The sequence below is a fragment of the Calonectris borealis genome, chromosome 10 (genome assembly GCF_964195595.1).
Source record: "Calonectris borealis chromosome 10, bCalBor7.hap1.2, whole genome shotgun sequence".
NCBI classification, from domain to species: domain Eukaryota; kingdom Metazoa; phylum Chordata; class Aves; order Procellariiformes; family Procellariidae; genus Calonectris; species Calonectris borealis.
In genome coordinates, this window is record NC_134321.1 from 16,430,760 (window position 1) to 16,455,595 (window position 24,836).

At 35.8% G+C, this 24,836-nt stretch overlaps 1 protein-coding gene across 1 annotated transcript in view; it reads right to left on the reverse strand.

Moving 5' to 3' along the window:
- The window catches only part of CACNA1D (calcium voltage-gated channel subunit alpha1 D), a 205,188-nt gene that overhangs the window by 96,967 nt on the left and 83,385 nt on the right, over nucleotides 1–24,836 (reverse strand). The window contains exons 8-9 of the mRNA XM_075158487.1: nucleotides 15,221–15,324; nucleotides 3,477–3,646 (exon numbers count right to left, since the gene is read on the reverse strand). Coding sequence (XP_075014588.1) covers nucleotides 3,477–3,646; nucleotides 15,221–15,324 — 274 coding nt within the window. The remainder of the gene's footprint in view (nucleotides 1–3,476; nucleotides 3,647–15,220; nucleotides 15,325–24,836) is intronic.

Consider the following 24,836-nt stretch of genomic DNA (forward strand, 5'->3'; position numbering starts at 1 on the left):
TTTTATCTGGTTTACCTGACTTTTGAAAAAGAAAACCTGTGCTTCAATAAGAACATAAGTCATAGACAAAGACACTTCAGTGGAAATCTAAATGGATTAAAGACTATGCTTTAGGAAGGTAGAGCACTGCAGCACCAGTCTATTTCAGACATGCACTTAAAACAGCAGAACTCCATGCATGAGTGTCTACATGCTAAAGATGTATATGCCTTTGTTATATAGAAACAGCATACAATATGAGCTTTCAAAAGCTAACACATCAAACGCAGTATTGGCACAAAAGAAAGTTCAACTGCAAATCAGAACATGTTTTACCATGTTTATTGGAAGAACGGCCAAAGCAACTAAGCCTGCTTTTCTTCTTTTCTTCCATTAAGTCAGCCAATGTAACCCCTTCGAGTTAAGTACACGTAATCCCAGCATTTACACAGCAGATGGCAGCAGCGGCAACGCAAAAAATAAAAATGTATCCATACATACAACACAAGCACTGTTAGGCAAAACAAACTGAAATTACCGGCAGCGTAACTAATCAGAGCTAAATCCCTCACCTCTCACCGATTTTTGCGTTTTGAGCCAAATTCGCAATACTTTGAAGTCTACAATTCTAGTAGTTAAAAGGTATTCCATTACTCAACAGCATTGAATACCTGCCCACTATCAGCACAGGGATGTGCATATATAAATGACTTGACTTACTGACTTCTCTGGTTAGAAATTTTAAAATGCTGGGGTTGCAGGAACCTAAACTGTATTTTTAAAGGATTATGTGAGAAGCTATTAATCACTGATTTAACTGCCTTTGAAATATGTACCTTTTCCTGCCATAGAGAGAAGAGATCTTCTGTATCCTAAACCCAGAGCTCTTCCACATCGTTGAAGAGCATTATGGTGAACCTCCAGCACCATAAATCAGCAGTAATCTTGATAATCCAGAGGTTTGGGTATTCAAAGTAGGGACACAGCTACCTAGAAGCCTGCGAATTATTATTCTGCCTATTTTGGGACCCAGCCTTACCTCATGCTTCAAAGACAGTTCTAGAAACACATCACCAGTATATTTGGACTAAACTTATTACCTAAGCTTACGACTCAAGATTATTAAGCGGGTAATAACTAGATAAATTTCACCTGACTCTCAAACAGGTAGCTCATTATCATAACTATGCTCCTAACCCAAAAGCTTCCCATGGAGTGACTGGATAGATAGCTCGTGCTGTCTCTCATCATACCTCCCCATGCAATGTGATATGCAGCAGAGCATGTCTTCAATGCAAGGAGGTGGAGCAATTCAGCAAGCCTTCCTCCTTTACAGCCTGTGGCAGCTGATATTAAAAACAAAATTCCAAGCCACACATTTAAGCACATGTGCACAAACCCAGAGGAGTGCTAGGAGATTGCCTATTCGCTGGACAGTTCCACTCAAAATACATATGCATGCCTGAAATTAAATTCTTGGGATTTGTTTTAAAGTTCTTTTTAATTACTTTCCTTCTCCTATTTTTACTCTGAAAGTCTCCTCCAACTCTTAACTTACCCTAAAATTATGTCTAAGGTAACAGTGGAGAGCCAAAAGCTCTCTCAAACTCAACAACTATGCAGACAAGTATTTTTGATTTATGGAAGACCTAGAAACTGTTTAAGGAATGCTGAAGCAAATGGTTCTTTTGCAGTTAACAAACGTCCAATTTGAACAGGATGCAAAAAGTTCCTGGGATTTCACCTGCAGTCTTGCAAACCAAGTCCACCAGCACCATAGCTGACAGCATGGTTGTCCAACCCTCTGTGCAAATTTGGCATCACCTACAATTCTGCACGGCAGTCTCGTACAAAGCGTATTTACTCCATTTTACTTCTCAGTCTTCGTGTTTTATACTGGTACTCAAACCCACAGTTTACGTATTCCTTCCACACAACATTAGTAGCAATAACCAAGTATAGTGAACACTCTGGCTTTTTTTGCTCTGCTGTAGATAAAAACTCTGTTTGTGCTCAGATTTTCATATAGACATAAATTATTCCTTTCTGGGTGATGGTGGCATCAACATCAACCCACAAGTTGCTTTCCAGCCTCTCATAAAATCATCTTGTTTTCTTCCAGTCAGTAACACAGATTCATACCCTGCTTTTATTGTGAACTAAAGGACTAATAAAATTCTGAAACTCAAAAATATAAAGATTTTAAAAACTTAACTACATGCAATACAGAGATAACTTTAAAAACAGATACCTCAATATCAAACCACATAATTTTCACTATTTTACTACTTCTGAAAAGTACTATGGTTTAAAAGAACAGTTCACAATAAATTAGCAGCACTAGAAGGAAAAGAACAATAATAATGTATTATTTCAACACTGAAAATAATATTCTGAGTTGCCTTTGACAAATCACTTGTAGATGCATTTTCATATATATATATATACACTCAATGGTATCTAAATGAATAAATATCATGACTTTCTGAAGTATCACATGAATAATAAGGTGCTATTTAGTGTTAGTATGTGTACTGATATTTGGACTTTAAGCTTATGTTTAGTATTAAATCATAAACCACATCCTGAATCCATGTTCTCATTTATGTACGGCATTAAAAGTTCTCATGAAAATTTTAACTGCTACTATGTAAACATGGCTAAGAGGCTAAAATAACCTCCACTAAATTATGACATTAAAATACTGCTGTTACTCGAAGTTTCTGACATAGAGAAATCGATTATAATTTTTACAGTTGTTGCAATATCATGAAACTAACTTGTTCCTTTACGTTAGGACTCAGGTCAGAAGCACTAGAGGGCCACTACAGCATAAATTAACTTTCCCATAATACACTCTACACTACTGTCGAATAAATACATTTTAAGTGATAATTATATTTCTTAGCGTCGAACAAAAATCCCACAAGATTTAATTTATTTCACAGTCAGTTAATATATCTAGTAAAAAAGATTTTATATAGCTTTCTTAAATATCGGAAAGAAAGATCCAGAATGCCACTTCCCCACTTCAAAACTCCAAAAAATCCTTCCTATTAGCACAAGGTTATTTCCTGACTGTAGTTTTGGCCATATTTTTTAAGCTTTTTGTATTATTATTTCTTTTGCATGCATCTACAGGCAAACACATATTCTTTTGACTAAGGATTTACGATGATTCTTAGTGGCACGTAGCTTATATGCACTAACTTTTTACAGAACACAAATAAAGCAAAGATTTAAGTCTCAGTGTGATTGAGTGCAGACAATGATTGGTACATGGACAGCTCAGAGCAGAATTTTGTTGTAAGATTTAGAATTATCTTCCATGACTAAGTATCAATATATTAATGGACATGATTGCTCTGCTAACGAACACTTTTGTAAACTGGAAATCAGAAAGCAACATCAGATAGGCTACATTCACCCCAGCGTAAGGCCCTTAAAAGCAGTTCAACTGTCCCACACAGAAATAGTACAGAATAAAGAACACGTACTGTTCCGCTTGCCTTCTTCATCAACCTCTTCATCATTCTCAGGGTCAATGTCTTCTGCCTGTGTAATCCAGTCTAAATATCCCTTCAGATCTTCTTCAAGCTGCTGTTTTTCACGTAGTTTCTGAAAGTCCCCTCGGGCCTTGGCTTTTTCTCTTTCCTTGGAAAATTCTCTATCAAATTCAGATAAAGCAGAAAAAAATACTGACTGTCAAACTCCCAGGCATTTTGATCTAGGTCTTGACATTGCAGAATAACATACTGACATAGAAAATGAACTGAATAAACTACACCGAAGATTTGAGAGCTTCTTTGAAAACAAGACAGTGGTGCAAAGAAGTCATGGCAAATCCCTATCACATTACATCGAAACTTTCAGAGCTTTTATGATTTAATTGAAAATTAAGCAGTATTCTTGACTCTTCCCATATCAGAAGAGTCCCCCCCATTTAATTATGTGCTCTTCTACACAGATTTTAAAATCAGTTTTATCTAATAGCTATGAAGAGAACTTGATTGAAGTCATTTCAGACAGGTAAGTATTAGTTTCAGTGAAAAGGAAATTCTGACAGCCAGTTCTAAAACCCTTCCTCTTCCAGCCTCGGTTTATTGGCCATGTCCAACCATACTTATTTCAGTGCATGGTTCACAGAATTCCACTAATAATCTCTCTTAATTACATCATGCACAGACACCTGTGCTGTTTGAGATCTGGATGTTTTGCCCTTTTGCTCTCTGTAACAGAACCTAGAAATCCTGTTCTCACAGATCAGAAATGCATCCTTTTACACAAATTGAATCCTCTGTCTCGTTACCCCAGTCTCAAGACAATGTATTTGACAGTCTGTCTAGTTTAGCTTTGTGATTTGGGTCAATCTTTACATTATCATGGAATGATAATTGAAATAATTAAGTCATTCTCTTTGAGAAGGAGGTCCAACCTGAATTACCTCATGAATCTGATTCCCTTAATGATGTATGACTCAAGGCAATTATCAAGTAAATTCTTGCACTGCGACATTTCATATGCCGACATTCTTACAACATTTGATGTGATACTCCAAACACTTAACTCCCTTCACTAGAAGGATCAAACATTTTCCGATTTATCTGAGTATCAATATGTATGATTAGGGGTAGGCAAGTGTCTTTTAACTGTATTATAACTATGTACTGATTCAGTATTTAAAATTAAGCTTGTTCTGACTAACTTGTTAATCTTACAATAGGGCTGAAATTAAACCTAAAAATGGCTATAGTAACTTCATTTATTATGAATTTGCAAACTCTTTATTTATTGTGAACTTTCACTTGAAAATATTCCCTAATTAATACACTCTCAAGGGGAAATTTATTAAAGCACTCTAATATCCTTTTTCAGGTGGAAAAATATTAGGAAATTAGTGTAAGACTTGCAAAATATTTTAACAAGGTGAACACAATTATCAATATGATGTTGCTCTGCTAAAAAACTATAGGAGAATAATAGAACATCTCAATTTTTCAACATAGTATTTCAGTTCGGTGGCAGACATTACTTATTTGGAATTGCAAAGATTAAAAAAAACTGGAGAGATATTTTTATTGTTTTATTTGCAGTCTTCAAACACATCTTCTAAACACTAAATTTGACATTAGTAAATTTAAGAGTTAAGCTCTTTTATATGCAACCATATAGATTTTGCTTTTTTTTTTTTAACGTTATGTTGCAGAAGCTAAAAAGCTTTCTGTTGCAAAAGCTAAGAGGCAGGCATTACACCTTTTAGAGTTGAGGACTTAATTCAACAAAATTTTGGTTTGGCATGTGGAGATCATCCTGTCCCATCTGATGGCACTGTAATGAAGTTGAAGAATGTCAGTGCTTGCTTTGCACTTGCCATCCTTCACCTAGCATCCACGGACGAGGTCCTTCAAAAGGCCATCTCTTCAGAAGAATGCTCCTGAGAGAAAGAGCTCAGCAGATCTCTCTGAAGGATAATTGCTTTATTTAAAAAAAAAAAAAAAAAAAACAAACCAAAAAGATTTCTTTGTTTTGGCAGAAGATGTCACAAACCTATAAGAAATTGTTTGGTTTATGGAATGCTGGGTTTAAGCTTCTTTTAAGAGAAGAGACCATCCTCATTCCACAGGCAGTATCTTTGAAAAAAGAGCTATCATGGCATATTCTGAAATCAGAAGTAACAAGCCTTGCTAGCTTTTACTAAGTATTGGTGTTTTGTTCAGTTAACTCCTTTGGGTGTGTTTCATTAGGGTGAAGAATATGTGATCTCTGTGGGTAAAGTAAAATGAAAGCTGCTGTTAAATCATTTCTTTCACTTCGCTCCATATGAAAATGACACAGGTGGCAAGGCTGATACTTTCAAGAGCACTTCACCCATGACTGAACTACCTTTTAACTTTGACTTTACATTAAAATGGCTGCATGCAGAGAATTAAACAGTTTATATACGCAGCTAACTATGACCTTTCCCTTTAATATAGCATAGAAGTCAGACATTGTCTTGTTAAATGCTGCTGCAGTTTATCAGTAGGGGGAGATGCAATGGTGCTTAATTTCCTTGATATTTAAAAGTTTTATTTTTATTTTTAAGATCTGACTGTAAGGAAGTATAACATCTGAGAAGACTGCATTTTCTTTAGGGGAGGGAGGAATCTGGCTCTATGGGGGTTTTTTTCTATTACAGTCACAATGAAGTGACATCCCTCAAACACACATACGTACATACTCCTTTTACTGAAATACCATGAATAAGAAAGCGGAATTAAATGGAATTGGAATGTAGTAAGTTTCCAGTTAGCAGAACAAAAGCATTTTTTCCAAGAAACAAGAAGTTATTTGAAAAAGATGATGGGGGTGAGATGAGGGAGAGATGTTGGCTCTTCAAAGCTTCTAACAAAGACATTTAGACAGCAAGATATTTGAATATTTAGACAAAGATATGTAGACATTGGCTGATCTCCTGGAAGGAGGAATAAGACAGCTGCTTGTGCAGTATTTCATGGCTATGGAGAGCACAGGCTGGGTCCAGGGCAGAAAGAAAAAGCTTCTGGCTATGTAGGCAGCATAGGTATTGACATGGTTAGACTAATGGCCTGAACTGGCCTCCCTGACTGTCACCAACCCAGTACTCAGTCCGGAAGCCTATGAAGTTGACAGGCTTAGGAAGTGGCACATTAATTGTGGTAAGAGGACTTAGGCTCTGTAAATATTTGGTTTCACAAATGCCTGTGCTAAGAGCTTCAAAATACATATTGCATTCTGGTTTGATAAAATGACCTGGATCTGGCATTTGAAAGTGTGTATTGGGGGGGGGTGTGTTTCACTGACTAAACTGACAAAAGTCATATTCAAAGGGCTGTTGTGACTATCCTAGCATTCATAAGGGTCTCTCCGCTAAAATGTCATTTAAATCAGGCTCCACCCAAGTTGCAAACTGAAAAATCCCGAGGAGCTACTCTGATTTGACACAAGCATATGTGAAATGAAAATCAGGCCTATTGCCTGTAAAATTTCAGCTTAAAAATAAAAGGGATTTTAAGTAGTTTTCATAAAGCATAGGACTCAATGAACATTTTTGTCCTAATTTCAACAACTAGAAAAAGCCAAGCTTACTACTGTCTCATACTTTAAAGGATAATATGCTTCAAAATTAAGACTTTAGGCTAGTAGGGCTAGAAAGAGCTTTTTGCAAGTCCTGCATAACTTGTATAACCACACCTTGTATAATTACCTGTTTGCCTTTAAAAATATCTCTTCTTCAAAACTGCTACCTAGATGGAGGCAATTCAGTTTTTGATTTCACTGCAAATGCAAATAAATCAGACAACCCAACCTACTTTTGATCTACTTAAATATGACTAAAAATTGCAGCATATGACAATATCCTGTAAACTGAGTAAAGCTTTAAATTGCAGCCATAGTGTAAATAACTCAGTCAATTGCACCTACATCACTTGCAAAATAAAGCATTATATGGAGACTCACCTACATAATCTAACTTCTTTTTAGTGATAACTAAGTTACCATATAAAATGCAAGTTTTATTTCTATTGCTCAAAAATTCCTTGTCTCCTTGCAGAAAGATGATCTCACTTCTCTGTTTAGGCACAATACCATCATCATCAATGGTTGTTGAGGCAGAAGCATATAAAATGCAGGTTTTGAGTTCATGCTTCAATAGTCTGGGGCAATCATTTTCATGCCAGGTTTTTCTTTCTTTAACAGAGTGAAATAACTCCTGCTGGTATGCATCAGCTCGGAATGGCTTGATGCAACAGGGTGGAGGCAGCAACAGGGACTGGGACTCAATTACACCTACTGGGACCCAACTACAGCTCTCTGGTTCTCAGACCTTAATTTGAGGCAGGGTCTTATTAACCAAAAATCCCAAGATGACGATTTGCTTAAATTTGAGTACCTGGTATACTCTCCCTTCTCTCTGTAATTCACAGACATAATAGCTAAGGAGACATCTATACTGGCCTCCTATCAGATGAAAGTTATTCCATGCTAAAAGCTAGACGCTTTTCGTAAGGGGGCTTGCGCAGCAACATGAGTGTTGCTGTATCTCCTGTGCATCACCAGGCATTGACAATAGGAAATAAACAATTGCCTTCTATGTTTAAGCATAAGCCAGGACACTAATTCTTCACTGGCCATATTACTGCCCTTCTGTGTCACTGCAAACGCAGTGAGAGAGAGAATTCATCTACTGCAGTATGCAACTTACTGCACACAGGGTCTGGTACGTGGAAAATGTTATGCTAATGCTATATGTAGAACTGGCACCCAGACATCCTAGATTCTCGTTTATTCACAGAGAACAGTCACATAATAACAAAAATGTACTCACAGGAGTACAGTGTTGGCCACCAGACTCGCAGAAGTAGTCTCACACAGTGGTAACCATACCAACCAACAAATTTGCAGAATCAAATCAGAGAACTCAAACTGCTTAAACTGTACAGATAAGCATGGACAACAGCTCACAGCTGGGTGTAATGTGTAACAGATGTAGAGACATAAAAAAGGTTAAGTAACATCACACTTTAATTACTGGAGATTTGTGTACATCATTTTTACCCCTTCTTTTAGAAATAATAACAACTCATAGGCTGGACACTGTAGAATTATTTCTGCAGCAAAAAAAATTCTAGCAGGAATTTTTCCTGAGCAAGGAGTATTGTGTTCTTGATGGGGAAATGCAAAGTGGTATTACCTACCCACAGTTATTTCTATATAGTTCATTAGCAATTGACAAAATGTATATTCAATGGCTCCAGCACAACCTCTGTGTAGCAGGGGGCCTGTACAGCACTATTGTGCCAGAGTGCACATGAATGCAATGGGATCATCTGTGGGAACAGCAAGATAGGGAACAATTTGATCAAGCAACAAAACTGAGATCTGATGTTTCAGACTGCAATTATATCCTCATATTAAGATGTGCTTAATCCTGAGCAGACCTGTTTGGCTCAGCACACTGGATTTCTTAGAGGAAGAACTGGCAGTACTGACAGAGGGTAGGACCCAGAGTGTATTCACCCCACCATCATGACATGCGCTGTCAACAGAGTTTTTGAAACTGATGTGGTTTGTTAACTGCCAGAAGCTCATCAGCAAGCATCTCCCAGGACTAATCCCTAAGAAGTCTTAGTGTGACAAGTTCAAACAGGACTGAAATAAAATCAGTTCCCTTCAAGCCCTTAATCAAGAGTACTGAACTACTCCCATTGACTTTAGTGGTCTCTGTTTAAAGCAGTTGGTTAGTTACTGCTCTATACAGCTGAAAGTATTTCCTGATTATTTATTGTTAGTATATTCGATTGATCAATCAAGGATAATATTTCCTTTTTTTTTTATCTATTTGTGTTTGAGTTTTATTTTTACCAGCCACACAGCAATCAAAAGAACCTGCTTTAGCTCATAACCTGCTGAGATCTAAAGCTGAAGTCCCTCTCCTCTTTTTGAATGTATATTCTGTTTATCTATGTAAGAAAGTTAAAAATTTTTATCCGTAACAGTTGGGGTTTTTTTTCTAATAAGCCTTCCCTCTGCTGTGAAAAGGAACACTGTCAAACCCAGTTCATTTCCCTTTTGCCGAAAGACTATGGATGACAGTTCACTGCCTTTTTCTATTTGGTGTATGATTATTCAAATATCTTTTTCTAAGATTTTTTCCATATATACTGTAGACAACAGTTCTTAGTTGTATAAGCTTATCTGTGCCAACCTATTTTATATGACATTAATTGACAGACATTGCTGTGAGATTAGCATGGATGAGTACATACCCTTAGCTTTTAGAATCATTATGTACATACATTGCAAATAATGTGGGAAAGAAATTCTCTTGGTAACCTGCAAGACTTGCATGTAGGAGGATCTATGTAAGGACATATCAAAGCTTATGCTTTGGTGTCCTTTAGCAAGGCAACAATTGAACTTACAGATATTTATTAACGTGTGTTTGAAAGGTCTCATTTGTTCCCATGGCTACCCAAAGAAATACTAATACCTTGAGCAGAAAATGCCATCAGCGGAAACCATCCCATAACGATAAGGATTATCTTGAGGAATAGATTATCATGCATCATTAAAAGCCATGCCTCTTGATAAATATGTTATGAAGTTTGATAATTTATTATTTTCCCTCTTCATAGTAAAACAGTTTAATGCATGCTGAACTACTGGCATATTTATTTTAACTTTCAACACACTTTTAAAAGTACTTTCAGGGTGGATGAGCATCTCTCAATTCCTTTACTTTTTTAAGTTTTAGCTTTATCTGTTAACTCTCTAATAACCTTAAGTTTATAATTTCTAACTTTCTAATTTCACCTCACTGTCTTTTGCACCAATAGTCACAATATGCTCTGGTCTTTTATACTGGAATATTTGAAGGAGGCCTGTCCTCAGCTCCCAATTTCTGTGCCTGGTATTTCATGACTTGGGAGAACACAGGTCCAGTTTATGCCTGTTACACACACTGTGTGTAACCAAAGCTACATGTAAAAGCAAGCTCCTGAGGCAGTCCACTACCCTTCACAGAGGCAGAATCGCTGGGCACCTCCTCAGTGGCAATTTCTGTGCCATTCCATCAAGTGTGAAGTTGCCCCAAAGATGCACTGCCTAATCCCTCCATCATTACCAGAGGAATTTTTACAAAGGAAAAAAGGTGCTCTGGTATCTCTCACAGACTGAACCCACTCCCTGCTGCTGGCTCAAAAGACGTTGCAATCAAAATAGAGTGTGACCAAATCATGATCACGCCGCGATTTCTGGGAGCTAAAACGATTATTCGGAGGCACATACAGCTTTAAATTTATAACGTGAATGAGCAAAATGCAGACCAGACCAAGATAATGAAAATGCAAAGATATCTGAATACATCTATAGCAGCTTTCCAGAGCGGCAAGCATTTTGCTCTGTATTTCCAAATATTGAAAGAATTCAAAAATGCAGTCTTATTGTGAAAGATCAGCTGACAGTTCCAGGTGTCAGGCTAGATTCCTAAGAAATTCACTGTGCTGACAAAAATTACCAACATGCACATGTTTTGAACCACAGTTCCAAATACATTTCCAGATACATTACTGGAGCTGCATCTAGAGCCAATTTTTTTCTAATACGTTTAGGGAGGAGCTGTTTGTCAAGTCTGTTCTCAGGCCAGAGCTACAGCCTTCTTCAGAGCCCTCTGTTGAAGTTGGACCAAGAGCCATCATTAGAGCCCTTTCCTAGAGCCACGCCTATAGTTGGCTGTAGAGCCATTTTAGACCACTTTCCAGAAATAGATCTTAGGCCAATTTTAGAGCCCTTTCCCAGAGTGGGACTAGAGCCGTTTCTTGAGATCTTTTGCAGAGCTGGATCTAGGTTCAATTGCCCAGCCATTTATTGGAGACGGATTTAGAGCATGTTCTGGAGCCCCTTCCCATAGACCTTTCTAGAGCTCTTTGTAGAGGTCTTTACTGGAGCCGCTCTAGAGGTGTTTCTCTCACAATCCCTTTCTAGAGCTGACTCTAGAGAGCATTTCTGGAGAGTATCTCTAGAGTTGGGTCTAGGACAATTTGTACAGGTCATTGCTGCAGCTGGAACCATTTCTGGTGTCTTTTTTAAAGCTGGCTCTGTAATTTCTGAGATTGAACTAGAGCCTGAGCTGGATCTGGAGCCATTTCTAAAACCTGACCTGGAGTTTTTTTCTAGAATGCCTTTTCCTGTAGAGTCCTGCAATAGCTTTTCAACTGAGAATTCACTTCGAGAATGTGAATACTACTACTGTCTAATACAGAGTAAAAAATAGAGTTATTAGTTATTTTGAAGAAGCTGAATTACCTCAAGCGTATGAATTCCCTCCAACCTTGTTATTCAAGGGAATATTTAGAAAAAAAAATCTCCACAGTCAGCTTCCATGCAGAAGTTAAAATATTTACCACATGCAGATTCTACACACACGCTTTATTTCTATTAATTTACACATCTGCTATTAAAAATATGAACTCTATTTTTAAGAATGTCACCTTTAGCAGGCAAAACTGAGATGGATCACCAGGAAATACTCACCTTCAGAAGTGGCTAGATGTAAAACAAAAGATCTCCCAAATCATCATTCTCATCCATTTGTACAGTATCTAAATACATCAAACATGCAGTGCACAAGAGGCATTACAGAAATACAAAGGGGCAGATGGTCACAGAGTAACAAAGGAGTGCAAAGAGAATGAATGAATATTTTAAAACCGCAAACAGATCAAAACAGCAGACAGATTTAAATGTACACAGCATAACTTGGTATTACAGGAAGTAACACTTTCATACAGAAAAGGTGTATTAGGCATTCAGATTCCACTTCCAAAATCTGTATGCAAAGCCATGCTTTCCAAGTAAGTTGGCATAATTTTTGCATTCTTGAAGTTTGATTGGTTTAGTAAAATTTAACTTTCTTTGTAGATTTATCATAAACCAAGTTTCATGCTATGGTTTGAAGAGCATAAAACATAAAAGCTAAAAATTCTTAAATAAAAAACAAAGAATGCATGTGTTACATATTCAATGCCTGGCTCAGAATGGAAAATATTAGCATTCTACTAAGGAATACAAACACATCCATAGGATTTTACTCATTTTTTACCCATAAAAATGGGTACATCGTTTTTACCCATAAAATTTAGACAGGTGGGTCTAAATAGAAAATATGTGAAAAATATTTATTATTTATATACGAATGGCATTTAGTGATCAAAATAAATCACTATAACAGTATTGCACACTGGCCCTTGTCAGAGTTTCAAACAAGTATGCCAGGACATTTTCTTCACTTATGTACCAAACATTAGTTGGGTATGATAGGTATCTTTTAGGAATACTCTCTTTTCCTTTCTCCTTCCGCTCTCAATGTCAATCATTGGTGATATTCATGTATCACATGTCTCAGTTCACTAGTATAATTTTCTTCAGCATAGAAAACAAAACTGGAGTGTTAGGAAGGCTCTTTCACGTATTTAGGGCAAACGTGGATTCAAACAATTCATCAAGCACCCTGAGCACTGAAGTGACACTGCGGTTAGGTGACACTATGGCAGAAAATAAATTTAGGAATGAATGAATTTATGGATTTAAGGAGAGTTCACATCACACTTGACACGGCCATTTCTGTTCACTGGAAGTCGAAGGCAAGCCAGCAAGGGATCTGAAGAGCATTAAAGCTCTACGGATCAAGCAATACCTAGAAATCAGTGGTGATTTCTTGTCTGCAGAACGGAAACCAAGGACAAGGGGACACCTCTTTCCCTGTATTGTAACAGCAGCTAAAGAACAACTCCATATTCCAACAAATATCATATGTATCATAACACTGCAAACCTTAAAAAGTATTTTAAATGTATTAAATCAAAGGTAAAGCTTAGCTGTGAGGGTCTCTCTAAATTTCCAAGGCTTCAATAGAAGAAATGAACATATGCAACAAAATACCAAATACAGCATTACTTTCCCCACAACTTATTTTTAAATACATAAAAATCTGAAACCAATAACAATTCAATTCATGCAAGGGAAAAGGGGAATATTTAGTTAACTGTTACCTCAGGACACCTTCACACAACAGGAAGAAAACTAATTGCTACTCATGACCTTCTTAAGGGCCAGGGAAAGGAACTGTGAAAACCTAATTCTCTAATGACTTCAGTGGGAAGTCCAGTCACACAGCAACGTTAGGTAACAGTATCAAAAGAAGAAATAAATTATACCGCAACTACCCTCATTTAGCTGTCCTTCTCTTTCTTAATTTTGTTTGTCCAGTGTGGCTGTGACATTAGTTTTGCAACAATTTACACACTTGTCCCTGAATAAAACAAAGCCAATACAACTGTATAAATCAGACTTTACAGGGTAGGTCTTGGAAGGAAGAGATTAAATCTAAAAATCAGCAATGTGTTTTTAGCTGTATCTCTTTGCTTTTAAACATCTGCTTTGTAAAGTGATTCTGACAGTAAGGTAAAACTATGCTTTCCCTAGTTTCCTGTGTGCAACAGCAATCTATCACAGATAAATTACTTACGATTTACAACACATTGTAAAACCACTCATCAGATAAAAACGCTTTTATAACATAGTTATCATATCAGCAACTGGAAATTTTGTTTGATTGCCAGGGATATAATAATGCATTATAATTCCTTTCAAATCTAATGTACAACATGGCAAAGTTGTGAATAGGGCTGCGCACACAATCAGCAGTCTGATGACACCATCAACCACGGCGACAGGCTGCTTTCTATGCAAGAGAAATTTTTCTGTTGGCTAACAAAGATGGCACAGCTTGCCTAAGATTGCCAGAACAATATCGTTTGTTGTATAAGTAAAAGCTAATACATTCAATTATAATAATTTTCTTTTAGTATTCAAATGCTAGCAGGATCTTTTATTTGTTTATCAGAAAATATCTTTATCATAAACTGGAGCTTCCCAAGCTCAAGTGTGTTAGAAACCAGGAAATGGCAAAGGAAGTGGAGTTGTAACCTTAGTAAGGGAGCTTTGTAAGAAGAAAACCTTGCAAACTGTTCCCTTAAACTACAGTTTTAAACCACATTATACAGCTACAACTGACACCACTTTATTTTTTGGCTGGAGTCTAGAGTACACAAACCAAAAAATGCTGTGACAACCTCCCACTGACAAGTATACTAAATTGATACTTGATTATTGATAAATATATCAGCTTGCTGGTGCAGGTTGTCACAGCAGTACACAACTCTACAATGCAGGAAGCACTAAACTTTGTGTCAAGGTAACCTAGTCATACTCTTTCTGTAAGACAGATCTTGAAGCACCCATTAAAAATATTTTGCAATGTGACTGGTAAACACAAATAACACTTCAATTACTTTATGGATATTTGAACAAAAGCAAAAGTTGGGCTTTCAGAAAAGGACACTTGTCTATATAGGGGAGAATATTTGTACAGGTGCACCACCCACCTCTGTGTGCAAAATAATGTTTCTCCCTGCTGGTATATTATAGAATAAAGAGATTAGTGCCTCATTTAATGAATATTTTTGGCAAGCATGGTGAACGTGATGTCAGACAGATACAGGCACTAGAATCACACAGTTCAGTCAAAAGAGCAAACACTGGTAGGACGACATAAGAATCTCAAATGCATGCAAAAAAGCCATCACTTAGAAGCTTGAGTAAATGCAGAGGCCATCTTACAAGTAGCAGTAGCATACACAATGTTAACTCAACTGCTTACCCACTAAGTACACCAAGAACCAGGTTAAGTACGAAAAATGAGCCAAGGATGATAAGACTAACAAAATAGATCCATGGCCATTCACATCCTATTGCATCATTTACCTGTAAAATGTAAGGAAATAAGTTATGATTCAGTCATTCATTAAACAGCAGAGTCCTTTTTGCAGCTGCCAGATCACGTAGGTTTCAATACTGAAAGTTTATGGCTTATTCAGTTCTTTAAAAAAAAAATAAAATCCATGAACATTTAATTTCTTTACTTACCCAAATTATGTTGTAGATGTGATGCCTTAGAAGATGAATTAAAATAACATTTAAATAAGTGCAGGAAAATTATTAATCCTTTTTACAATTTTGCCACAAGTATAGACATGAGGAATATATACTGGTATGTCTAAATTCTGATTTTGGTATTTGTATGGTTTTTATATGATAGCTACAGAAAACAGTTTCTGTTCTAATTAGAAGAGGAAGAAATAGAGGTTTATTAAAACATGTGATCACAACTGAAGTCTCACCTGTATAAGATAACCTGTGTGTTCATGGCAACTGAATTCAGGACTCTGCCTTCATGATGAAAAAGGCGTATGCTTACCCGCTCAACACACCAAGAACAAGATTTAGTACGAAAAATGACCCAAAGATGACGAGACTGACAAAATACACCCATGGCAATTCAAATCCCATAGCATCATTCATCTGCAAGAAATAAGATGATCTTATAGAGTAGATCACTATAGTAACAGCAATGAAGAGTCAGAGAAAAAGAATCTAATCATTCAGGTGAGATAGCGTTCTATGTATTCCTTCAGTATTCAAAGAAGAACAATACAAGAAAGAAGCCACTGGCCACATTCACTTTGCATTTCTAATACATACTCTAAAACAAAACACTGAGTGAACCTAGTGTTCAGATCAAAAATATTATCAAACATAAATGGAGCAGTGCAACAGTTCTGTTCTTCAACACCTAGAACATGAACTAAATTTCAGATCTCACTAATTGAAATTATGCTTACAAAGTATATTGAAATATTAGGATTTTTAGCTAATATATATCCTAGCTACGTGAATGATCTTTTGAGAAAAGAAATATGTAATATGTATCTCAACAGTATAAGCAATATTATTTTTTTCTGTAACATAGAATTTCAATATTTTTCTCCTGAAATACTACAGTTGGATGCAGTCAGATATTTTAAATTAATTCAAAAAGAAATAAATTAGAATGAATTTGTGTAAGAACATGAACACAATTTTAGGAAAATGAAAAACTGAAATAAAATTTTAGAAACATAGTGGAAACATGGAAATATTCCAGAAACACTTCTGAACAAAAATTGTATAAAGATCAAGGTTAAATGAAGTTTAAAGAGTTGTTACTTTTTTTTTTTAAACTAAGGTTGAAGTAACTGAGCTTTAAATACACTCAGACTCACACAAGCTTTTCTATAAAAACCTTTTCCACTGTCTATTCTTAGCAAGCTCATTATACCTATCAGAAGGTGGACTCAAACATAACCATGGAAATCCAAAAAGGCCTATTCAGAAAAGCAGGTATTTTAAAACACAGGGAAATTGTTTTTGTGTGTAGCATTCAGGTGCAAAAAGACATTTTGATAAGTTACAAAAATAATTCTGACTTGGAACTTCTTGGAAATGTCTCTTGTGGAAGAGAAATTATTCTGGTTTTTTTGTTTATACTGACAAGTTTGCATTAGATTCTTCTTCAGATGCTTTTTAGCCATGAAAATTCAGCAGACAATAAAAATTGCATGCGCATTTGAGACTGGATATGGTATTGTAGAACAATCTTTGGGCAAACCTTTTTCCTTTTCTGTGAATGCTGTTGTGTTTGTTGTATGTGAAATTTGTGATTAGGCTTTGAGCTCTATTGATAGTCAAGTTTGACTCGGGTCCTTAACATCTCTGTTGGAATAGACATAGTAAACATGGGAACAAATGTTTTTCAAACTGTACTGCTTATTTTATTTTTTCCTCTATCTTTTGAAAATGCATCATAATCTCAGTTTCTGCAAGGTGTCCCTATGGATGGTTAGATATAAGCACACGCATTAAGTCTTTGCAGGTTAAGGCCCATAAGCACTTGTCGTCAATGGTGATATAATGCCACTTTATACTAACTAAAGTAAACAAACTAGCTAAGTAACCAAAGAAGATTATTTTACACAATTTCTTCATGCATCCTTTAAAATAATCTCTCTATGTATCACCTTTTAAAATGCTTTAGTAATTGAACTGAGGTACTGACAAGTAACTTAAAATTACTTAGACTTGCTAGGAAAAAAAAAAGAAAACTTCAAAATATATATTTGATTTGGATTTTTTCCTTTTAATTTCAATAAAACTGTATTTTGGAGAAATTAAAACGGAGAAGAGTTACAGCCGTTTAGAAAGTCTGGGATCATTACCTTCAATTTTAAAAGATCCCAACTTTCCGTAGTCCAATTCTGCAACAGCATATTCATATGGAGAATAAAGTCTGTCATAATGCTGCCATTATACTGGCCTACTTAGTCTCCTGTGCAATACTTTTAGCAATACTTAGCATTTCAGGTGCCTATGCTAAGGAGATCAATTGTGGGTTGGTTTTTGGGGTTTTTTTTTGTTTGGCTTGTTTTTTTTTTTTTTTTTTTTTTAATCATCCATGCCCATTCCCTCAGAGCAAGTCCCCTACATTTGAGAAGTCTTAACAATGAAGAGGCTCAGGTATTTAGTAAAATACCCTATTGCCTAGACTGAATTTCTGCTTTGTCCCAGTGTATGTTGCCCTTTGCATCTTCTTTCAATTGTAGGCATCTGGCCTTAAGGTTTAGGAATAAAATTTACTCAATGTTTTTTTAAAATGCATATTCATAATTATTTTATTACTTTAGAATTGAATTTGCTTCATAGAAATGATTCATATGATACAAAGTGTTTTTCTAATAGCTGATGAGAGTGAACATTTTGATTAAATTTTAAATACACATGAACGCATTTTGCATCTAACTGAACTATACCACTAGCAAACAGTTGTTTGCAAATCACCAGAGTTCAGAGTGAATGCATAAATTCATCTGGTGTTGATGCCAACATTTTCCTGCTATAAATCTTTTTGAAAAACCTGAGATTAATATTTGCAATTTTACTTTGAGAAAAAAGAGCTCTGGGAATCACTGCAATCCAACTTGATACACTCCTTTTGCTCACAAAGAGACCATATTCAAGCAGCCAGGCATTGTGCTAACTTGGTAACCCAGGAGGAGCAAAGCTGAAAGTTCCATGCTCTGTCATAAAGGCTTTATTAGCATAGGCAACTGTGATTTGCATTTCCTTCATTCACTTTATAGTGCGTAACGTATGAAAAAAATTCCTTCTCATTTATGCAGTTTGATTTTCAGCCCAGTGTTTTAGGCTAACCTATCTAGGACTAATGACCTGTAATATAAAAATTGGAAACTGCAGCTAACCAGTGCTAGAAGAACTTCTTTGGTTTGGGCAGATGCTCAACTAATTCAAAAGCATTCCTAACTCAGGAACCCTAAATCTAGTAGAACACCTTGGCACTATAGAAGATCGAATTCCTAAAAGCAACAGCCTGAAATTGCATCTACTCAAGAATTTTACCATTTAATTCTAGAAACAATTAAACCCTATTCAAGTAACACATTGTAATTTCTATTCATGAAGTAATATTTCTGATTGCATTAATACCAGAGATGAAAATATAAAAAGAAGTTCTTTCCTTTTGGAAAACTTCACTGCTCATTTCATGCATGTCAAGTGGCATTTTCCATAACTTTCAATTAAAGAAAGATTAAAGGAGTCAATTTGCCTTCTGATTAAAAATTGAGGCAGAGCTTGGTTAATACATGAGCACAGGAAAATCTCCATCTCAGAAACAAGGTATTTTCAGTTGAAAGGATTAATGCTGACTTCTCACCCAAAGTGCAGAATAAGGAGTTAAAAAGACACAAATTCCATATGCATTGGAAGTCACAACTAAGAAACATAAACAATAAAAGCCCCTGAATTATGGTAAATCTAGGAGACATCACATCTCAAATACTCAGCAAAAATTCTTGCAAGACTCCCACCCTCTGTGGCTCAGGGATGTACTGTACTAGAGAAAGTGTCATATTTAATGGTTCTCAATGGACTTGTTCCAGCTCTTTTTGATAAGCTTTTAGCATCCATAACACCTATTGCAAAGACACCCCCAAGTACCATCCTTCTTGTGTTTCTTCGTGCCTTTTTCCAGATCTAGTCTTACTGTTCGAATTTCAGTTCTAATTAGTTTGTCCGTCACGTCAACCAGAGGATGGATGAGATGATGGATGATATGAAGGACAAAGTATTTTCCATATCACTTAATTCTGTTTCACCATAACGGTAGATGTGTACTACTCAGATGAGTGTTTAAAAACGCTTATTTTCCAGAGATGCCACTTTTGGCTATGCTTTGGCATTTCAACTCCTTTCATACAGATGTTAAATTAGATTTGTATGTTTAAACAGGTTTGAAAAGAATTTTGAACTCAACTCTGAAGCCCTTCCTGTCCCTTTCGTGAGTGACACAGTAACTAATAGTTCAAAAACCCTTGTAAAAGGGCCTATTTATTGATGCTACCAGATCTGGCGACAAGTTACTCTATGCAAGTTAAATTGGTGGAGAATAATTAATTTTTATTGTATATTTGGCACTTTATATTTACATGTCTGTATTTGTCAGTATATGTCTGCAAAATCTTGAAGAATTATCTTGAGCTGATAGGACAAACTTGGTACAGTCCGAAACGGCCTCACTGGCATTTGGAGTGAATTATCTTGTTAGCCGTGCTGTAGTTGGAGTCAACTATCATTACAATACAGTGTAGGTGATCAGAGACCAAGACTCTGAAGTGAAACAGGGAGAAAGCCAAATTTACAGCAGACATAACCACTAGTATTACACAGCAGCAGATGGCACACTCCAATCTAAAACATCAATAAGAAATCATTAAAATGTCTCATTTTTCCCTATCTGTGGTAATTGTGAGTGAAATCCCCATATGCAATTGCATGCAGATCAAGGTCTTAGTTTTCTGTACACCTGGTACTGTTTTACTGAAAATTGTTGCAAGCTCTTTGTACGTATCGATTAATCTAAGCCCTAACTGGGGATAACGATAAAGCAATGCAGTAACACCTCTAATTCTGCATTTGTACTATTATAGATATAATGTGCTGATGCATGAACCTATTTTGAATTGTTTTTTATAATGTTTCAAACTTGCTTAATTTCTTAAGTTTCTTAGTTTCCTTAGGTTTCAATTTTACCTTCCCCCTTTTGTAACATTCCAGTAGACACATAACTGATGGGTTTATTTATTGGTTATCTATAATCTACCTAATCATCTTAAAAATGATTAAGACTGACAAACAGTCTCTTGACAGGTGTAAAAATCCTTCAGAAATCAGTATTTTGTGAAATGGGACTAATCCTGCATTCTTCAAAGCATACAATGTAGGTTCACACAACCTCAGATCACAGGCTATTCATTCTACTCATTTTAGAGCATACCAGACAGCTTTTCAAAGCCTTCTAGCTTCAAAGGCTGTGTCCTGGCATATTTTGGCTGAAGTGGAGTTAACTTAAAGCTGACTTAAAACAGGCTGTGCTTGAAGCGTAGCAGCCTCCAGGATGGTTTGTAAAAGCATGTAATTTTATATTCAATCTTATCTGGGTTATGGAGTTAAAGTACAGATTTCCCGGACATTCTCCTGGTTTGCCAGACTCAACTTTGTTTTACTGCCAACACAGAAACGAGCCGAGAGATACACTGGTGCGATGTGAACTCAGAGACCACTGCTTTGTTAAGCATTTCAGCTCAGCAACAACTGGAAAATCAGAATTCCATGGCTCAGACATTAAGGTAGGCCTAAAGAGAAATATGTCCCTTGGAGAAGAGAAAAATTGTTACAGTACCTAGAGAGCCTCATAATTACTTAATCATCTCTAAGTTTGGCCCCCGTATTCTGTAAGTAAACCATCCTATAAAGTTGCATACAGGACATATATAAGTGACCCTCTCAAGTTAAACCTCAACTTGTAAGACGCTGCTTCAGTTTTGTTAATTTGCTTTGATGTATCTGAACAGACCTCAATTTCTACTTTCTGTTATTTTTATCCATTGTTAGCTAATGAAGTATATCATTTAGTATATAATAAAGCATTTATTCTTCAAAAGCTGATTGCTTATAATTTTTTTTTCTGATATTGATCAGAAATAAGTTTAGGTGCAGGTCTTTTTTTTTTCATTCAGATACTTCATTTTGCATCTAATGCTATTTTAGCTAATTACTGTTGGTGGCATTTCATTAATCAGCTTACTGTCTTGGGGGGGGGGGGCGCGGGGAACATTAAATAATTGTTCCAAGGAAACCCTAGATGTTAAATGTGACTGCTAAGAAATTATTTTTCTTTTTCAGGTGGCTATCCCAGGTTGAATCTGCAGGGCAGATGGACACTACCATAACAAAATGAAGAGTACTGCCTCTACAAAACAGTAACCCAGAGAAGGTTTTCTGTCAGATTGTAGGAGGACACTACCAGGTTTAACAAAAACTATATTCCAGGTACAACAAAATAGAAGTGTTTGATTCCTTCATTGGTTGCAGCATGTTAATTTAGGATTAACAATTTTTTAGTGCTTCTACCTATTAATCTATATTGACCAAACTAATTTCACATAAGAAATTTCTAAAACCTCTGTACTGATTTGGTTTGTTAAATCTAAGGGTTCAAAGAACTATTGAAATGAGTTAACTAATGTGATGAACAATGTGTTTATTTTTAAATATTTAGCTACAATATGTTAAAGGGAACAGAGTAATAGTATCCACTTTGGTGATATGTACTAAATACCTTTTTTCTTTTCATGTCTGCTATGCCACCTATATACATACCATACAACATTATATAATAATTGGATGTATTAATATTTCCCATATGCTGGATACAAAAAAATGCAAGCAGAATAGCATGTACTATTTGGATTGATGATGTAAAATTCTTACCTTAGTTTATATAGAAACAATAAAAAAAATCCCAATACTCAAGATAGACCTGAATTTATCTACTAAACTGTTATCCTGGGACAGTCTGGCAACTAGAATGGTTTTAAAAGGATTGATCGCTTCTTGTGGCAAAGTTTTTGGAAGAAACTCTAGCTATTCAACTAGTGGAGCTCTTAGCACTACCTAGAGTTTAGCCTACTTCTAATCCAGTTTTTATGCATTTTATTTAAACTTTCTGGGGAGAAACAGTATGTTCTTTCGAGTATTTGCAATGATCTATGACAAGAAATTAGTTCCATGCTTTGACTGCAGTACAGGTCAGCAGTCAGCTAAGACTGAGATACTAGATATCTTGTCAAAGTAAATCAAGTTCATTTCATGGGAAAGATATTTCCCTGTGAGGTAGTTTAAAATCCTTCTCAGGTGGGGTCTTTGTGTTAAGATGCTCATTTGAAAAAAATTATATTATATGATCATCCCTTTTAATGCTAATTCAAACTTTTAGTATGTATATTCCTTGGCTTGGTAGCTCTGTTTGCATGTCTGAATTTGATCATTCCTTTTTCTCTCTTTCTGACGTTTCTAATGTATTGGCAATTTAAGTCTTGTCACTTTGCAATCTAAAATTGTTTGATTTGGAGCTTTTTATATCTAAAGAACATTAAAAAGTAATTAGTCCAAATTATTACCTAAAAGGTGGGGGGTTAAGCTAGATTTTAACATGAAATTGGATTCAAGTAATTCACACGCAAATTCAAAAAAATCCTGCTTGCAATCCCTGGCTCTTACATGTGATTTATGCAGTATATTAATACTGTCATCCAAAATTTCTATCACACTTTCTCCAGCTGGATATCACATGTTAAATTTCTGGCTATGTAGTCATCAAAGGCTGGGAGCACTGTGCATACAGCACATCAATGCCTCTGGGGATGAGCTGCCTTGTTTCACTGAAGGGTCTCCCTTAGATGACCTGTGAGTGGTGTTAAGTAATGCTAAGAAAATAGCATTAAGCTATCCTTAGTACGTAACAGACAAAAGGCAGAAAAAAATATTTTCTAAGATTTTTCTAACATATTTCCTCACAATTTTTAACATTTTTTGCTCGTATTTGCAACTGATTTACAAAGGGGAAGAAAAGCTGTCAAGCATTCTCTGACTTCTCTCAGACTGTAAACTGAAATTCTTTGCTGGCAAGTATTGTTTGGATGCAATAACATGCCTTCCATTTCTGCAGCTGTAATGGGACTAATATGACTTAAATCACCCAAAGCAGTTGTTTCCCATTGGTTTATTAAATCATTCAATTAAAAGTTCTAGAGTATTATTGCTCATTTGACTGTCAGTCACATTTTTTGAAAGATATTTTTTAGAGATTCCTGCTCAGTACCTCTGATGACAGTTTTAGTAATACCTCAAACATACTTTGCAACTTTTTGTTTATGGACTAATAATAAATTTTGTGCTTGAGTCAAGGGGTTTTCTTGTGAGATATATTTGCAAACTATTTGCTTGTGTTTAGGAAAAATCTTTGGCTGCACATCAGCTGGTTTCAAGTACATTATATCCCTTTATAATACTTCAGAGTAGGCTGTCTAAGATTCTTGAACTAGGAACTTCATGTGTAAAAAGTGACACGATTAGAAGATTGTCTGAGTTCCTGATCATCTGATTGACATTCTGAAAAATCAATAGACTGCTTTGTTTTATTATTGTAATTATTTTCTTTTCTACGCACAGGTTTATGTGGGAGTTACAATCATTTTTTAAAATTCTCATCCAGTTAGAAAACAAACATATAGTGATTTTCTACCTTTTAGTTTATGCACAATAAAGAAAGTCATCTTGTACTATTGGAAAGCTAGTAAGGAAGCCACAGCTCTTGTACTTGGTTATGGAAATCCATTTAAAGAAATACTGATACAGTCTTTTCTATCTTGATATGTTACTTCCAGTAACATTAATGCAATGGCTGTGTAGACACTTGCATACTAGACATACGCAAAAGTGCAGTGCAGCCTAAACAGACCGTGTTACAGAAATGATTGATTTTCTTCAAATTTTCTAGGATGCTTCAAGGAGTATATTGGGACATACAAAGCTTAATTTCTAAAGCAAGAAACGGATTTCTAAGTGCACATTTCTTTTTGTTATAAAAGCAGAGGAATTATGAATGAAATATTTCTTTGACGATAACATGTTACTATCAAACAGGACGTAATTTTAAGAAGTTGACATGTTAGTAAAGGGTATATTAAAAAAACTGACACCCCTTTCCTTAAACCTTATGCAAGTTTTAGATACAGTTTAGACTAGACCTTAGACATTTAGGTTTAGATTGCTTAGACATTTCAGGTAATGAATTGTGTATTTTAAACATGAATCCTTGAGAGAATATCTTGTTAGCATATGAATAGGTATATTAATAGGCAAAACTATATAAGACATCAATGTACCGTTATTCAGCAATTTCAGCTTGAGTGCTTCAATTCCAAAAATCTCCAGATCAATCTGCATAGTGCTGGCTAGGTGTCAGAGAACCGAGGAGCTGT